This window comes from Podarcis melisellensis (assembly GCF_964234715.1).
Source record: "Podarcis melisellensis genome assembly, chromosome: 2".
Classification (NCBI taxonomy): domain Eukaryota; kingdom Metazoa; phylum Chordata; class Lepidosauria; order Squamata; family Lacertidae; genus Podarcis; species Podarcis melisellensis.
The window spans coordinates 4,430,793-4,447,101 of record NC_138529.1 but is presented as its reverse complement, the minus strand read 5'-3'; the positions used below and the strand labels follow the sequence as shown (position 1 = coordinate 4,447,101).

At 44.5% G+C, this 16,309-nt stretch overlaps 1 protein-coding gene across 6 annotated transcripts in view; it reads left to right on the top strand.

Annotated features, from left to right (window-relative positions):
- The window catches only part of SPRYD3 (SPRY domain containing 3), a 48,136-nt gene that overhangs the window by 15,626 nt on the left and 16,201 nt on the right, over positions 1–16,309 (top strand). For all 6 annotated transcript variants that reach the window (XM_081898154.1, XM_081898153.1, XM_081898152.1 and 3 more), the window contains exon 7: positions 15,734–15,883. In XM_081898154.1, the coding sequence (XP_081754280.1) occupies positions 15,734–15,883 (150 nt within the window). The remainder of the gene's footprint in view (positions 1–15,733; positions 15,884–16,309) is intronic.

Below are 16,309 nucleotides of genomic sequence, written 5' to 3'. Positions count from 1 at the left end.
ATGCATAATATATGATAAACCATAACTCTGGGACTCACTAGGAAATCATCACTTAAAATTCTCAAGGTAATAAGAGAAACACCAAAAAAGCCTTCTCATCTCTAACATGGAATGCTTTAATGCAATGTTAATATAATGCAGAGTCCATAAATTAAGCAATATAAGAAACCTTTTCCATTTCTATCTTAGGCATCAATATCTGCTTACGCAAATGATTGATGGACATCAATTTCTCAAGTTTTCATGCTTCTTGAACTTGTTTGATAAGTTTGTGCGTATTGGCAAAATTCCAAAATTTATAAAGCCTTTCCTCCCACCATTGTGCAATGCAGGTTTTTGTTTTTTTTTGCAGATATAGCATCTGCATTACTTCTAGTGAGACAGGGAATGCATTATGGAGATAACACACACTGAGGATTCTTGTCTTGTGGGCTGATCTTTAGGAAACCAGAGTTCTATAAATCTGCAAGTTTCTATACTACTTTTTGTTTGTGTGACACTTTCAAAAGGTTCTGTTGAAGGCTGTGTGTTGCCCACTTCCTGTATCCCTGCCCTCTTTAGGCCCCTTCTGCAGGATCTCTTCAGAAGCTTTTCTTTTCTGTTGAATCAGAGATGATAAACTAGTGGCAGGCAGGCTGCATCTGGCCCCCAGCACCACCATTAAATCTTAATCCAAGGTGTGGTTAACAGAAGAACATTGTTCAGACAGTTTCATCTGTAATGAAAGTTTTTTTAAAAAATCTAATGGGTTGTAGATTTATTGTATTGCTAACTCTTTTGCAAAGGACTGTTGGCAGTTTGCCTCTTAAAGTGGTCTTTCCGGAAGCTCATTTGTTTCCATGTGTAGCCTTGCACCCAAGAAATTGATCACATATGTCCCCAGACATTGGATGCAGGTGATAAGATTGACTTCTGCAAGATAGCAGGGAAATTATTTTTAAAAATACTCCTAGCAAGAAGCTTGGTGCCAACCTGCATTTAATAACTCTCCCAGGGTACAAAGATTTATGTGCATGCAAGTGAATGTCCTGGGGTGTGTGCTAGTCATGGAGGAAGGGTCTTCCAGACCTCTGCAAAGCAAAGAACATGAGTGGCCATACAAGTTTGTGAGGAGAGCGAAGGAGTCATCTCAAGGTGATGCCCACAGTACACCCAATATTTCAAATGTGCTCACGAATCCAAAAGGTTGGCCACCGCTACCCTAGCATAAGAACATAGGAGCTTTGTAGATCAGACCAAAAGTTCATCTCATCTAGCACCCTGTTCTCACAGTGGCCAACCAAATGCCCCTTGCAATCTTGTAAACAGGACATGCCACTGGTATTTAGAGGCATGTTACCTCTGATATGGAGGTATTACACCAACATCATTACTAAGAGCCACAAATTCTTGTAAGATAGCCTGCTGTTAAAGCCCTCCAAACATGTAGGATTAAAACTTACCTGACAGGCATGACATGTTCTGTGGTGGTTGAGTGATGCCACCAAAAAGGGCCTTCCTGTGTCAAGTTACTCCCCTTTCCAGCTGTAGCACATGCAGGTCACTGCCACATGAATGGATGCCATTACATTTTGGATCTTAACACAGTCCTCCCCCCCCCCCATGTCAGCCTGGAACACGGAGGGGGGGAGACTCACACCCTGAGGGCAAAGTTTGCACAGTGAATAATGATGAATGTTACAGGCAGGTTGGGCTGTGTACCTCCAGGAGGCTTCATGGTGACAAAAGCATGTGCTCTGCCCCGAGGCTTAAATTATAGAGGCCCCCAAAGCTGTTATCTGGAAATGAAGAAGCTTCACAGTGGGGTGAAGGCACTGCAGCTTTTTCCTTTGTAACAAGATGCTGTCCCAGGCTCTCATCTGGTGTTCTTCAGTAGAGAACATCTGAGGACATGCCAAAGAGACATTCCAGACCTTTTCGTGAAAGAGAGCCAGCTGTTCCACCAGCAGATTAAAACGGTGACTGGAGGTCAGCCCCTTAAAGCCAATATTGCTTTGGTTGATGTATTTGCCCCAACCAAGACCTTGGGTTGTCTGCTGTTTCCAACTCTATCCTGTATACTGTCTGGCTGCTGCATTATACCACAAATATCTGAACATTGTACTCTTCTGTTAGACAGAGCTGGAAGGGGAAAGGTAGGGTGTGGCCATGTTAATGGGATCAGTCGGCCTTCGTATTTTAAAATGGCTTGATGCTTTTGGCTTGTGTTCTTCCTCCTTGTCTCCCTCCCCCCAATCTCTTGAACAGTACAGAAACAGCGATAAAATAGATAGCAACACATGAAAAATGTTTGTTGAGTCATGACCACCACACTGAGTGCCTTTATTCTATAAGCTTGGTCCTTCTATCCAAGAGAAATTGGAGTTCATTTTAATGTTCACATAAAGTGGCTTGGATCCTTAAATATGTTAAGGAAGTTCATGGAAAGAAAGTTTCTCGTGCCCCCCCCCAAGCATCCCTGAATGGTCGGGATGGATCTCCTGCACAACAGGTAAATGCTTTTTTCATGAACTTCCATTAGTTAGGCTACAATCCTAACACCACTTAATAAGCCCTATGTAATTCAGTAAGACTTATTTCTGAGTAGACATACTGTATTGGCCCAAATATAAGCCATACTTTCCCCCCAATTCCAACTGTGAAAAGTTAAAGTGCAGCTTATATTCGTGACCTTACGCTGCTGGCAAAGCGGCGTGGCTCCCCTCCCCCAAGGAAGCAGCCCGGGAGCGCAGAGCAATGGCGCCCAGCTTGCCCGCCGCTCCCAAGCCTCCCTGAGATGTCGGAACGAGGGGGGGGGAGGCTGCCAGCAAAGCAGCGCTGCTCCCCCGCCCCCAGGTAGCAGCCCAGGAGGACGGGGGAATGGTACCTGTAGGATTTTCTTCTATATTTGCCATTTATGGGTGTGAGTGCCTGCAGAATTTTAAGGGAGCGGCTTATATTCAGCTATTGTCTTTTTTTCTTTCCCCCTCTGAATTTTGAAGGTGTAGCTTATTTGCAGGTGCAGCTTATATTTGGGCCAATACAGTAGTTAGAATTGTGTTGTTAACTTAATATTTTCAAACTATACACTAGGGAACTGGTAGAAAATACAGCAGCTAGACAACTGGCACCAAATACAGGGAACTGTGATTATCTCCCACTTTGTTTCCTCAGCAGAAATTAAAGCACATGTTGCAAACCTTCCTCGGGACAGAATTCCAAAGTGCACGTGTGTGTGTTGGAGGGGCTACCACCAAGAACCTCGTTGTTTCTGTTGGCTGCCTATCTTGCTTCTACTGTGGTAGGATAAGAATAGGGACCTCTGAGGGATATTTTAATGTGGAGGCAGGCTTATGTAGGAGAAAGCTGTCCTTAAGTTACCAAGTGGTCCTAAGTGGTTTAGGGCTAGAGAGATGTAACTAAGCAACCACCTGTGGTCAGTGCAGAGACAGTTCAGATATTCAGTTGTGTAGCATCTTCTGATAAGGGTTGGGGGATATATCTAACCACATGTGGGAATTGGGCCAGAGACACTGAACTGGTCGCTGGGGACGGGGTTGTTAACTGTTAGCATTGATGAATTGGAAGAGCCACAAAAAGATTCCATTGAGCACATGGATTGATAATATGGACAGACTAGCTACATATGAACAAATTGCATGTCGACACAAATTAAGAATAGATAAAGGCAGACAGTGCAATAAGGCAGACAGTGGTGGGAAGTAGGGGGAGGAGAGGTGGGGAAAAATTGTTAAAAAGGTGTAGTCATAGGTATGTTGTTGTTGTTGTTTAGTCGTGTCCGACTCTTCGTGACCCCCTGGACCAGAGCACGCCAGGCACTCCTGTCTTCCACTGTCTCCCGCAGTTTGGTCAAACTCATGCTGGTAGCTTTGAGAACATTGTCCAACCATCTCGTCCTCTGCCATCCCCTTCTCCTTGTGGCCTCCATCTTTCCCAACATCAGGGTCTTTTCCAGGGAGTCTTCTCTTCTCATGAGGTGGCCAAAGTATTGGAGCCTCAGCTTCAGGATCTGTCCTTCCAGCGAGCACTCAGGGCTGATTTCCTTCAGAATGGATAGGTTTGATCTTCTTGCAGTCCATGGGACTCTCAAGAGTCTCCTCCAGCACTATAATTCAAAAGCATCAATTCTTCGGCGATCAGCCTTCTTTATGGTCCAGCTCTCACTTCCAGACATCACTATTGGGAAAACCATAGCTTTAACTATACGGACATTTGTTGGCAAGGTGATGTCTCTGCTTTTTAAAATGCTGTCTAGGTATATCAGTATTCAAATCTGAATTGTCAAATTGTGTTATTAGTGTTATTATGGTTTTTGTTGTATGTGTCTTTTGCAGTTGTTGCAAAAATGATTAAACATTTTTTAAAAAAACTGTTAGCATTGCCTGATACTCTGAAGTTCAGCTGATTCCTGGGGTTCTAATAGCTGAGGGTATTCTGGTTTTCTATTTAAAGTAGTTTTGTTATTTTATGTTGCAACAGAAAACTAACAGCTTTGATGAATATAGGTGTCAGGACTGCTTCTCGGTCCCAGCTCACAGAGGACCGACGCCCATTGGATGTTATATACAAAAGTCTTTATTGAAGTTTAGTTTCCATTTCCAAGCTTTGGGCGCGCAGACCCACGTCTTGACGCTAGATCGGCTAAGTCCCCTCTGACTCACTGCTGACCCCACACCAGTTTAAGATTCTAGCCCGGCTCCACCTCCTGCGCTGCTCTTTCCTTCGCTGGGTCCTTCTGCCCTCTGGTGTTACTTCCTTCCTGGATTCCTCTGACGCTGACCCCCCTGAATCTCGCCCTTCCTTCCGGCGGGCTTTAGGACCTGGCTCCTTGTCAGGACTCCCTGCTGTGCCGCTCGCCTCTACATTTGAACTTGGCGCGCGCGCCCAGCCGGTAACCTTCCTTCTGACCGTTTCCCCACTTCCTGATGTGGGCGTTGCCAAACCTGACTCCTCTCCTTCCGCTGGTGGTGAGAGCATTGGTCCCGACTCCTGGGACTCCCCCTCCCCACTGCGCTCTGGTGGGGAAGCTGGTCCTGATCTCCAACTGCTGCTCAGGGACTCCCCGCTGGCCCCTCCCTCCTGGGGCTTCCCCCCTGGAACCCCCCTCGCTCTGGCCATGGGCGCTCCCTTCTGTGAGTCCTCCGATTCGCTAGAGAGACTTGTGGAGTGACTCTGGCCGCTGTCACTGCCTGCTCCCCCTTCGTACTCCTCCTCCTCACTCTCCATTTGCTCCCCCTCCTGTGTCTCTCTTTCTGAACCCCTGACAATAGGTGTTCTGATGTTCTTGCCATACTACAAATTTTCCTTTTTCAGAATAGCGGTTACCATTTTGATAACTACTATTCATCCCAGGCAATTGAGCTATGGTTGCCTCCAGTTCTGAGCTCTGCTTTCAGTGCTCTCAGAACAGGGTTGTAGTTTCAAGTCTTTGGGAATAATGGTCCCTGAGAGTCAAAGAGAATCAAGGAATTGCAGAGTTGGAAGGGAACATGAGGATCATCTAGTCCAACCCCCTGCAGTATAGGAATCCTTTTGCCCAATTTGGGGATCAAACCCACAACCCTGAGATTAAGGTCTCATGCTCTGCTGACTGAGCTATCCTAGCTATCTAATGCTGTTGGGTGTAGCTTCAAACCAGCAATATGCTGCAGTACTTGCCCTAATGAGACGTTGATACATAGCTATCCTAAAATCAGTGTTCTTAGTTTATTTGGAAGTTCTTTGGAATTCTTCCTGTCATTTGAGTTGCAAGATTGCTGAGACTGGGGTGCTTAGATATAGCAAAATACCAACTGTGGTGTGCTCCTACCCAATTGTTGTCCCCCCCCCCTTTATCTCTTGAGCTGTCCTGATTGTCATTTAGGTCCCACTATCGTCAGTCAGGCTCCACTATTATCTATCTGTTACTTTGTTTAGACTGCCTCCCAGCACCACCACAGTTGGAATTGGCATCAGTTTGGCTAAGACTCCCTCCAGGATTTTTGTTGTTATTACTGCTGTTTGGACTGTATATTGACCCAAGAATTAATGGTCCATCCTTCAACTCCTTCATATCAGCCCCTGGGGTCTTTGAGTACATTCACTGACATGCCCTTTTCTGTGCACATCAGGAAGACTAATCCTTCTACTTTTGAGGAGCCTGGTACTACAAAATAAGTCAGTGATCCATTTGCCTTTAAAGTTATTACTCAGTTGCTTTTTTTAAAAATAAAATGTGTCTCCAGAAGAAAGACTAGTGTCAGGACAATTTTTGGTCTGATGTGCACTGGGCCTTTTGACAGGGTTCTCCAGGCCCTTTGACCTTCAGTGTAACAACTCTAATATCACCAGCATTCTGGTTTCTCCACCTTTGTTGGCTAAACTGACTCAAGGAAGTAAAAAACCAAAACAAAAACCGGTGATTGAAAATGTCAAATGTTCACACACACGGAGTAAAAGATTAAGCAATATAATATTTAAAGCAAACATGTGACTGCGGATGTGCACTGCATTAGACGGTTGTAGTTTATTTGGCAGAGCACCACCTGTGCCAGGAATTGCAGTGGGGAAAGTTGTTGCCATTCATGAGAGCAGGCACAGAAAGAGTTGTGCTCTTCTCCTCTGTCATTGGTGCTTTAGCATACCCATACCTCTAAAAATTCTAATCTGGAATAATAAGAACTAGAAACTTCTTTATTTTTCTTTTAACAATACCTCTGATTCTCAGAAGTCTGGTGGAAGTACAATATTTTTGTGTTTGGTGTGTTCTTTGAAACATTTTGCACGGGATTGAGGTTTGACGTTTGTCATTTATGAGGTGATGGCAGCCACAGCGAGGAATAGCTTCCTTCTAACAAAGGTGAATAGAAATAACTGGATTCACCTAGGTGACCCACCAGAATAAGTCTCACAAGCTGACATTTGTTGCGCAGATGGCCCAGATCAGTGGTCTTGATATGGAGGGTCAGGACTATGGGGATGGTAAGTAGGCTTTAAATAGTTAAGTGTAACTCTGCAAATTTTATTATGAAAGACTCTCCATTCAACAACACCATAATATATGGTGCATTGGCTTGGAGCTGGGCCTGTCTTATTCAGGATTCCTTGCTTCCATCTACCCCACCACAAAATGGCCTTTGCTGGAATTAACCTGGGGTTTATTAAGGACGAATTTTTCTCAGCCTGCCCTGTAGACTCTGCTCTGCCTAAATCTGGAATGTGCTACCAGTTTTAAGTTCCTTCAGCTGTTGTTGGCTGAGCATACGGCTCATGTGACCAGCAGAAAGAGCGGGGCCTACATCTGCTTATCTAAGAGGTTCACCTGTTTGTCTTGGATGCTCTCGTTGCTTGGCCAACATGTTGTTGCCTTCATCTGCTGGAAGCTTCCCCTTATAAACTATGGTCTGAAGTAAAATGCCATCAGGAAGGGCTCTGGGTGGAATTTCTTTTTCATAATTGTGAGTCTGGTGGAGGTGCAACTTTGGGCTAAGTGTTAAAGGAGAGACAGGCCTCTGATGGCTCAACAAATCCTTTTTGTGTGTAGCTTCACAAGTGGTTGGGGTGGTTAATAACGGATCCTCCCATGTTCAGAACTAGTATATCCTCAACTTACCGGATACTAGGAACAGACAGAGTGCCACTATATTTCCATTATGCCCCAGTCTGAGCTTCTCAAAGATATTTGGCTGGGAGAAAGAATGTTGGACTTAGGTGGACCTGTGGTATGATCCAGCAGAGTTGTTTGCACATTCTTAACCCTATGCCTGAAATGGAAGCCATTGCCCACAGAGGCCTTACATAAGCCCTTGTTTTCTACATGCCTATCCCCTGTCCCAGTCTGAGATGTGGACCTTCCCTGACCCAGACAGCTCCCCTGGCTCCCTGCAAGAACAGGGAAGCCAACCATTTACATTTCCTCTCTTATTTCAAAATTATCCCTTGCCTTTCCCCACTTTATGCAGCTGTTTTCACTCCTAGGGTCTTCTGCCGTTCAAGATTTAGGTTCCTTTTTCATGGTTAAAATGGATGATTGCCTTTTCTTCTGAGTAAGCTTAATTTTTTGTGACCGCAGAACCCTCCCCCAAAATGCTGTATTCTGGTACTTACATAGCCTTTGCACTGTTTATTTAAGGGGAAGGTATCTCATGTGCCCTCAGATAATTGTACTTTATTTTTAGCTGAGAAATGTATGGGGGGGGGGGAGAATTGAGCATAGGTGGAAGAATTGTTAGCCATTCTAGGCTGTGGGAGAATTCTCCACTCTGATCCTGGATAGACAAAAACCATCCATGGAAGCTTCCCACAATGCAGCTTTAGCAATGTATAAACCCACACCATCCTGATTGCGGAGCAACACCACAAGCATGTATTGCTTATGGTGATTTGGAATTAGTTAAGGGTGTTTAGATGAGACATTTTCAGACCACAGAAGGGATTTGCAGAAGCGCTCCTTTCCTATTGTTCTAGTGTGTGAAGTAGTCCTCTGAGATGAAGCCCTGAACTTTCAAAAGATGCACAGAACTGCTTATCCTGAGTATGGACCCAGCCAAGCGGGTTGAGGACTGCCGGATCCTTCCAGGACAACCTCTTTCCTCTTTCTGTCCTTTGAATTGCAGTGCCAAATTCACCCACATAAACTCCCTCTCTTTCCTGGCTCTTTCCCTGGCCTGATGGAAAAATAAAATGCATAACTTGCATTCTTCCTTTGGACAATTTAATATTTTGTTTATTAAAAGCCCACTCTTCAAAGGCTGGGCGTGGGTTTTCGGCACGCTGGCAGAGTGGGAGGTAGGCCTGGATTTGCTGTGCGTCTCTTGAAAGTGAGTGTGTGTCTGTTTTTTCAAAACTGGTTGTCTTGGAATTTTGGATGTCTGAGTTGCAGTAGCCCGAAGCCATCTATTTTCCTATGGTCACCCTCCTGTAGTATTAGAAGTCTGTCTCTTTTTTCTTTCCTTTCTCTCTCTCTCTCTCTCTCTCTCTCTCTCTCTCTCTCTCTCTCTCTCTCTCTCTCTCTCTCTCTTTTGGTTAACTAGCTTTTGAATTTGTACTTGGTGGGGTCATTGAACAACACTATTCTCGGCTAGGAATTTCCTCTGGATTTTTTAAAAAAGCATTTTCTTCTGTATATTGCATTACGTCCCACTTGTGTGTGTTTCTGACTGAAGAAATCCAGCAGCATTAGTTCTTTTCATGAGCCTGAGTTTTCTGTCCCCAGCAAGTAAGCCCTGAGGTAAAAGTCAGCATCACCAGATCTTGAGGGCAGAAGTCAGCAGCCTCAGGCATTCAGTTAGTCTTTTCAGGAAAGCCAGCATGGAAACTGTTTCCTAAAGGGCCAGTCACCATCCAGGCTTTGTGCTGGCCTGTTGCACCAAGGTGGCAGCTGGCCGTTTCTGGTGGAACTGCCACCCTTTTTTCCTAGGGAGCTTATATCTGTGCCTTTAACAGCTGCATGACAAATAATTTACAGGTGCAGCTTTTCATGAGGAAAAGAAGACTGGAAAACATTGCTTAGTGAACTTCTGCTTATTGTGCTGCTATGAAAGGCATGACAGTGTTGCTTAACAGTCTGTTCTTCTTCAGGCCACTGGGAACTTGCTGGCTCCTTCATATGTTTTCTTGAAATATTAATGAAATCCTTCACCCCGGATGCCTTTTTAGAATCCTGTTTTTCAGGAAAAAATCCTTAAACCTGCCAGGAAAGTGAAGTTCTGTGACCTGAACAGACTATGCAAATTCTCAGTTTTCTGGCTGATTTGGTACAATTTCCATTCTGGTTATTATGAGAGAAGGGAAATTATACAGAGGCTGAATCACTTCACCTCTTCAAAACACACCTCATGACAACACACATTGCCTTTATATGGTCTAAAGTTTTATTTTCAACATGATAGGTGCTAGAAACTTTAAAAAAAAAGAAAAGATAAAAACTCAGACTCCCAGGATGTTTAATCTTGTGTCAGGTTCAAAAGTCTCTACTTGCATGTCACATTTGTGGAGACGCCATTCATCTCCATAGGTTTTTCTGTGAGAAGTGCACCTTATCAGCCCATGTCTCTGTCCAGGTCCGCTTCATACATAGGCGCCGACTCCATGGGGCCTGAGGGGGCCCGAGCCCCCTCAAAAATTCTTTTGGGGGGGCTCTGCCCCCCCAATAATTTAAGAAAATTATTACCGTATTTTTCCCTCAAAAAGAGGAAGCGGCTGCTTTCCTGCATTCTGCCTCTGTTTCCTTGCTGTGTTTGCTCAAACGGAACAAAGAGCAGGGAAAGCCCCTCCCCTCCAGGCAAGCAGAGTGTCGTCTCTGTGCTCCAGGAGGGGGGGGAGGAGAGAGAGAGAGAGAGAGAGCACTCGGGAGCTGGCTGGCTTGGGTGGGTAGGTGAGGGAAAACTTTTGCCTTCTTAGCCAGCTGCTTCTCTGCACACCCCTCTCGTGCTCCTTGTCCGTTCTGTTTTTCCTTCCCTCCCCACTTAAAATGTGGTTTAAAAGCATGGATCCACATGGATCCTCAGGATCTTTGCATTGGGTCACCCCAAATTCACCAACAGATCACATAGCATGTCCATGGCTACAGCCTGCCCCCCAAAAATCACGCACCCACTGTTGCCTGGGGCTGCAGTGGTGCAAAAATGTGGTTAAAAAGCATGGATCCACATGGATCCTCAGGATCTTTGCATTGGGTCACCCCAAATTCACCATCAGATCACATAGCATGTCCATGGCTACAGCCTGCCCCCCAAAAATCACGCACCCACTGTTGCCTGGGGCTGCAATGGTGCAAAAACGTGGTTACAAAACATGGATCCACAGGGATCCTCAGGATCTTTGCATTGGGTCACCCCAAATTCACCATCAGATCACATAGCATGTCCATGGCTACAGCCTGCCCCCCAAAAATCACACACCCACTGTTGCCTGGGGCTGCAATGGTGCAAAAACGTGGTTACAAAGCATGGATCCACAGGGATTCTCAGGATTTTTGCATTGGGTCACCCCAAATTTACCATCAGATCACATGTCTGTGGCCACAGCATGAAGCACAAAAATGATACATCATTAATATTCACCGCCCACGGCGGCAGCCAACCTCACAGGTTCACTTAAGGTCGGGGCAGCCCGGGGCTCGCCCCTTTCGTTCCCCCAGCAGCAGCGGTTTGGAGGTCTTGGGCCCCCCCAATATTTTTTATAAGTCGGTATGGGCCCCCCAATATTTTTTATAAGTCGGCGCCCCTGGCTTCATATAGTGTGTGTTGACACCAGGTCACTTTTCCTTCTCGCTTCCAGAAACATATGCACAGTGACTGTATCAACAGTACCAGTAGGATTGTCGTTATTTGTATCCTGCCCTTCCTTCTGAAAGGAGCCCAGGATGGCATACAATAAAATGCAAATACAATCATTATAATAAATCAGAACAACTTTAAACAACAATAACAGTAATATAGCACAAAAAAATCTTGGATACCTACAGCAGGTAAGGGATATCAGATTGATAACAATCCCCTGCTACAAAGGTGTGTCTCAAAAATATGTTTGATTAGTGACAGGTTGAGTGGGAGATGGACTTTTATGGGAGGGAGTTCCACAACTCAGGGGCCACCACAAAGAAGACTCTGTCCTGTGCCTACTAGCTGTACCATGAACAGGGTCTCCATCACAGATCTGAAGGTACAGGATTGCTAGTACTGGAAGAGGCTCCTCTTTAAGTACTTGGGCCACATGCAGTTTAGAACTTTAAACATGAAGGCCAACACCTTGAAAGGGCTCAGTAGTTTGCAGCATTTTAAGCTGCTCCACTCAGCAGCTGCTAAGCCATATTCTGCTGTAGCTGCAGCTTCCAGAGTATAAGGTGCCTTCAAGGGACACCTCATGTAGAGAGCATTGCGGTACTCCATTTGTTATCTAAACCCAGAAACAGCCAAACATGAGGTGTACAACAGGTTTTCATCTGTGCCATTTATTTCATTCTACAAATCATCTCTACCGTATTCTGCACCTGGCAAGCTTCTCGAATGCCTGTGCTTCACTTAAGGCCCAGGGAAAGCCCTCATCAGGTAACTCCTGCCCACCCCAGGGCTTTTTCAGATGAGAGAAAGCACAGCCAGTCAGGGGGGCTGCAGAGTGCTGGATAATTGTTTACTGGGAAGAAATACCCCCACCCCACCCCACTCTTGGCCACCTCACAACAATAAGCATAAGACTGCATTCCCACCAAAACCCTAAAGAAATTCTGAAGTGTCCTGAGAATGAGGCAGAAAAAAGCTGAAGCCTCTTTTGCAAGGGAAGAAAACCTTTGAGAAACTGGATGACATATTTCAGCACAGCGCTAGGGTGGCAGGGCAGCACAAAATAGAAGCTTGGGGCCATGAAGATCAGGTGGGGTGGGGCTGCCTGGCCCAAGCCTGTTCCTGTTTCAGGCCTTCTGTACTTTTGATGACTGAATGGAGTTCTTAAAAGGCCTGCCATTAAAAGGGGATTAAAGTGCTTTCTAAAGACAGCCCTGGCAAGTGATTCATCAGGGCTAGGTGTAAACACACCTTGCATATTTACCCTGTTTGTCTGCTCTTTTGCCTATAGCCAAAGGGGCTCCTGGATATATGCCTGTTCCTGCCCTAGTTGGTCATCTTTCTTATTTTCTTTTCATCTTGCCAAGGAACTTAAAGTGACATACATATGGTTCTCGAGACCAGACCTGCTTAGTTTCAGCAGACCGATGGTCCCATGTACTTTCTCATTGATTGATTTGGGGCTGGCCCATTATGGAATGGTAAGGTGGCCTGCCACTGGGGCAGATTTTGAAGTATAATTTAAAGGGCAGAAAATAAGTTCGCCTTTATTTGCATTACATGCCTAGATCCAGAACTCAAACATGGTTTTTAGGACAACCCTAAAGACTTAGCCGATAGTCAGGGATGTTTGGAGTCTAACAACATCTTGAGGACACCACATTGGCTACCTCTGTTCTATAGGGTAAAGGTAAAGGGACCTCTGACCATTAGGTCCAGTTGTGGCCGATTTGGGGGTTGCAGCGCTCATCTTGTTTTATTGGCTGAGGAAGTTGGCGTACAGCTTCTGGGTCATGTGGCCAGCATGACTAAGCCACTTCTGGCGAACCAGAGCAGTGCACAGAAATGCCGTTTACCTTCCTGCCGGTGCGGTACCTATTTATCTGCTTGCACTTTGACGTGCTTTCGAACTGCTAGGTTGGCAGGAGCAGGGACCAAGCAACGGGTGCTCACCCCATTGCGGGGATTTGAACCGCTGACCTTCTGATCTGCAAGTCCTAGGCTTTGTGGTTTAACCCACAGCACCACCCGTGTCCCCCATTCTATAGGGAAATGTATGCATAAGAATGACTATTGTACTAGAAACTTCGCTACCAGTATACCAGCTGTATTATTGGGACATGGAGCTAAGCATGGTCCCTAAATGCAGTTCATATGTGCAGTGCTAGTCACTTGCCCAGAAAGCTGAATAGCACCCTAAAATTGTCCACTGGCTTGAAGAGAAGTCAGCACCAGCAGTTAAGACTAGTCATGTATAGATGAAGGAATAAGCTAGATGCTTGTATTTAATCCAGACAAGATGCATCCATAAGAGGCACTTTCCCAATCACTCAGTAATATGTACCATCTGGAAGGGAAATGTAGAACAAGAACATTAGTTCAGTATCAATAGCCAAGTCAGACCAAGGTTGAATTTCCTGTGCTTCCCATCCCTCTCATTTGAATTCTCACTCCCCCAGTCTGGTTTGGCATCTGTTTTTATTGTTAAATTGTTTTATTTAAATTGTACATAAAGCCACCTTCAATAAAACTACTAATAACAATAACATCATCTGAAACTTGCACAAGAACATCACATTTAAGAGTTGTTCTTCCTCCAGGATAGATCGTTGTCAGAGTAGGTCACTCCTTATGTCGAGCTGCTTCCTGTTCTAGCTGCTTGAAATGTTTGCTTTGTGCTTAGATGGATGAGTGGTTCTTGGAATCCTATGGCAGCAGTGCAGAAAGCTAGTGGAAAGGGTCAATGGTCTGTTTTTCCACAGAGCTGTAGGAGCCAGGAAAGATTAGTTCAGTATGTGGTTGTGCTTCATGAGGGGTGTCTGTGTGCATGCACACCCATGCCCTTGGGACTAAGATACTTCATGCAAGTTTGCAGTAGCTGTTGATCACATCATTGCTGCAACTACAGCTATAGAACTCCTAGTAGAACAGTGCTAGCTCGATGATGGAACACCTGGCAGTGTCAATTATACCAGGGGGTGCATGATATCCTGGGATTCAGTACAACCATATATTTTCTCAGTTCAACTCTTTGTTTCCTTCTCTGCTAAAAATTGAAATGGTAGAGGAACACTGGAGGCAACTGAGCACGATCTTCACTGCTCATCTTGCCTCCTTGCTGCTCACTGCACATGCAGAATAAATTATGCAAAATGAGAAGATATGTGAAAAAAGTTCTTCCCTTTTAGCACTTGCAGCACTTTTGAAACCTGTGCAGAAGACTCTGCTTTGAAAACTGGTGTACGAAAGTTTGAAATGTACCTGGCAGACAAGGTTTGGGTAGAAAAAGAGGGGAGAAGGTGGTCTTGTTTATTAAAATATGGTTTGCTTTTACTGTATCTGTATATGCTAAATAACAATGTTAGTTCTCTAGCTCGATATGCTAAAATAAGGAATGCATAATGATTTATTTTCCTTATGTTATCTAATTTCACAATTTTGCTGCTCATGGCATTGCTTCCTTATGGTGTATCTTTGTTTTCAAAATGATTCCATCCATCCTTAATTTTTTTCCACCTGTAATGCCAGATTCAGGGTGGGGTATTGCTGGATTTCCAGATTTATGAACAATGGAATATCTTTGTGGCTATAAACATAATTGTATGTTTTCTGTATTAAAAACATTTCAGTGTTTTTCTTTAATGTTGATCTCCTAAAGTACTGAAATACCTTGAATACTGGAGACTTGCAAAATAAGATAAGGATGTTTGCCAACTGCATGTCTTGGACTCCCACTTAATTTATTAATTTATTTATTGTTTGTACTAATATCCCACTCTTCAGCAGGGCAGTTTATAAAAAGTACCACAATTAAAACAGCTACAATGTAGAATTAAAATCCATTTGTTGTTCATATGTCTAAAATTTGAGGAGGAAAAAAAGGCTGCCTCATCTGGATATATTTCAACTTATTGAAGAAAAGTGGTCTTGCATGTTTAAGGTGCTTATTCACAGAAGTGGATATACAGTATTTGCAGGGATGGGATTTTCCATATCATGGTTTCACACATTAGTTTGTCTTGAACTGCTTGTACATGTTTTAAAGGCACACCAACTAGCTATCTATCATGCAGTCATTCAACCAGTAACTTGTGCTCCTCATAGTTCTCTCTCCATTGCTGACCAACTTGCATTCCTTTAGCTTAGCTGAATGACACCCCTTTTGTTATTCTTTTCATGTATCCATGATAATTGTTTGGAAACATGATGCTATATTCAGGATGATTATCATCAGCTGTGAAAATGTGGTTTCTGTTCCCAGAAATGAAAAGTGCAGATTTTCACTGCATTCCCCCACCCTTTTTAAGGCAACATCAGAATCTGCCAAATGATTGGAGTGGAGGGTGCTAACTAACAAGTGGATGGGTATTAACATGCCTTGCTTGTGATCCTCCTGGAAAACAACATTGGGCTTGATGGACTGTCAGGTCTGATCTGGACAGCCGATCATTGTGTCATCCTTTTCTCTGCAGCTCCTGGAGTACGTGGGGAAGGGGAAGAGCATAATTGACGTGGGTCTAGCCCAAGCTCGGCAGCCACTAAGTACCAGGAGTCACTACTTTGAAGTTGAGATCGTAGATCCAGGAGAGAAATGCTACATTGCACTGGGCTTGGCTCGAAAGGTAAAACGGTGGTTGGGGGAAGAGTGTGCTGTGTTGTGTGCTTAATAGAGCCCCTCCAAATGCACTGCGCAGGATGCCATCTCATTTGGCTGGGGACTGCTTAAGAATGGTGTAGCATGCATGATTACTTGCATGTTCAATGGAAAATTTCCACTTGCACATAGTCTTATGTGAATGAGGTTACAGTATGACACCAGGCTGGAACTAGAAAAATTATTAGTTCTAACATAGTCCCAGGAAAGAGCTCTGCAGTGCCTGGTGTCTTTTGCAAAACAAAGAATGGTTGGAAGTTAGAAAAAAACTGAAGCAGATACCTCACTGGGTGCACTTGAACGCTGGCTTTAACTTGGTCTGTTTGAGGCTTCTTTGAGAGGTGGAATGACACAGCAGCTGATAGAAATTATGTATGCAATATGGTGTGGTGAG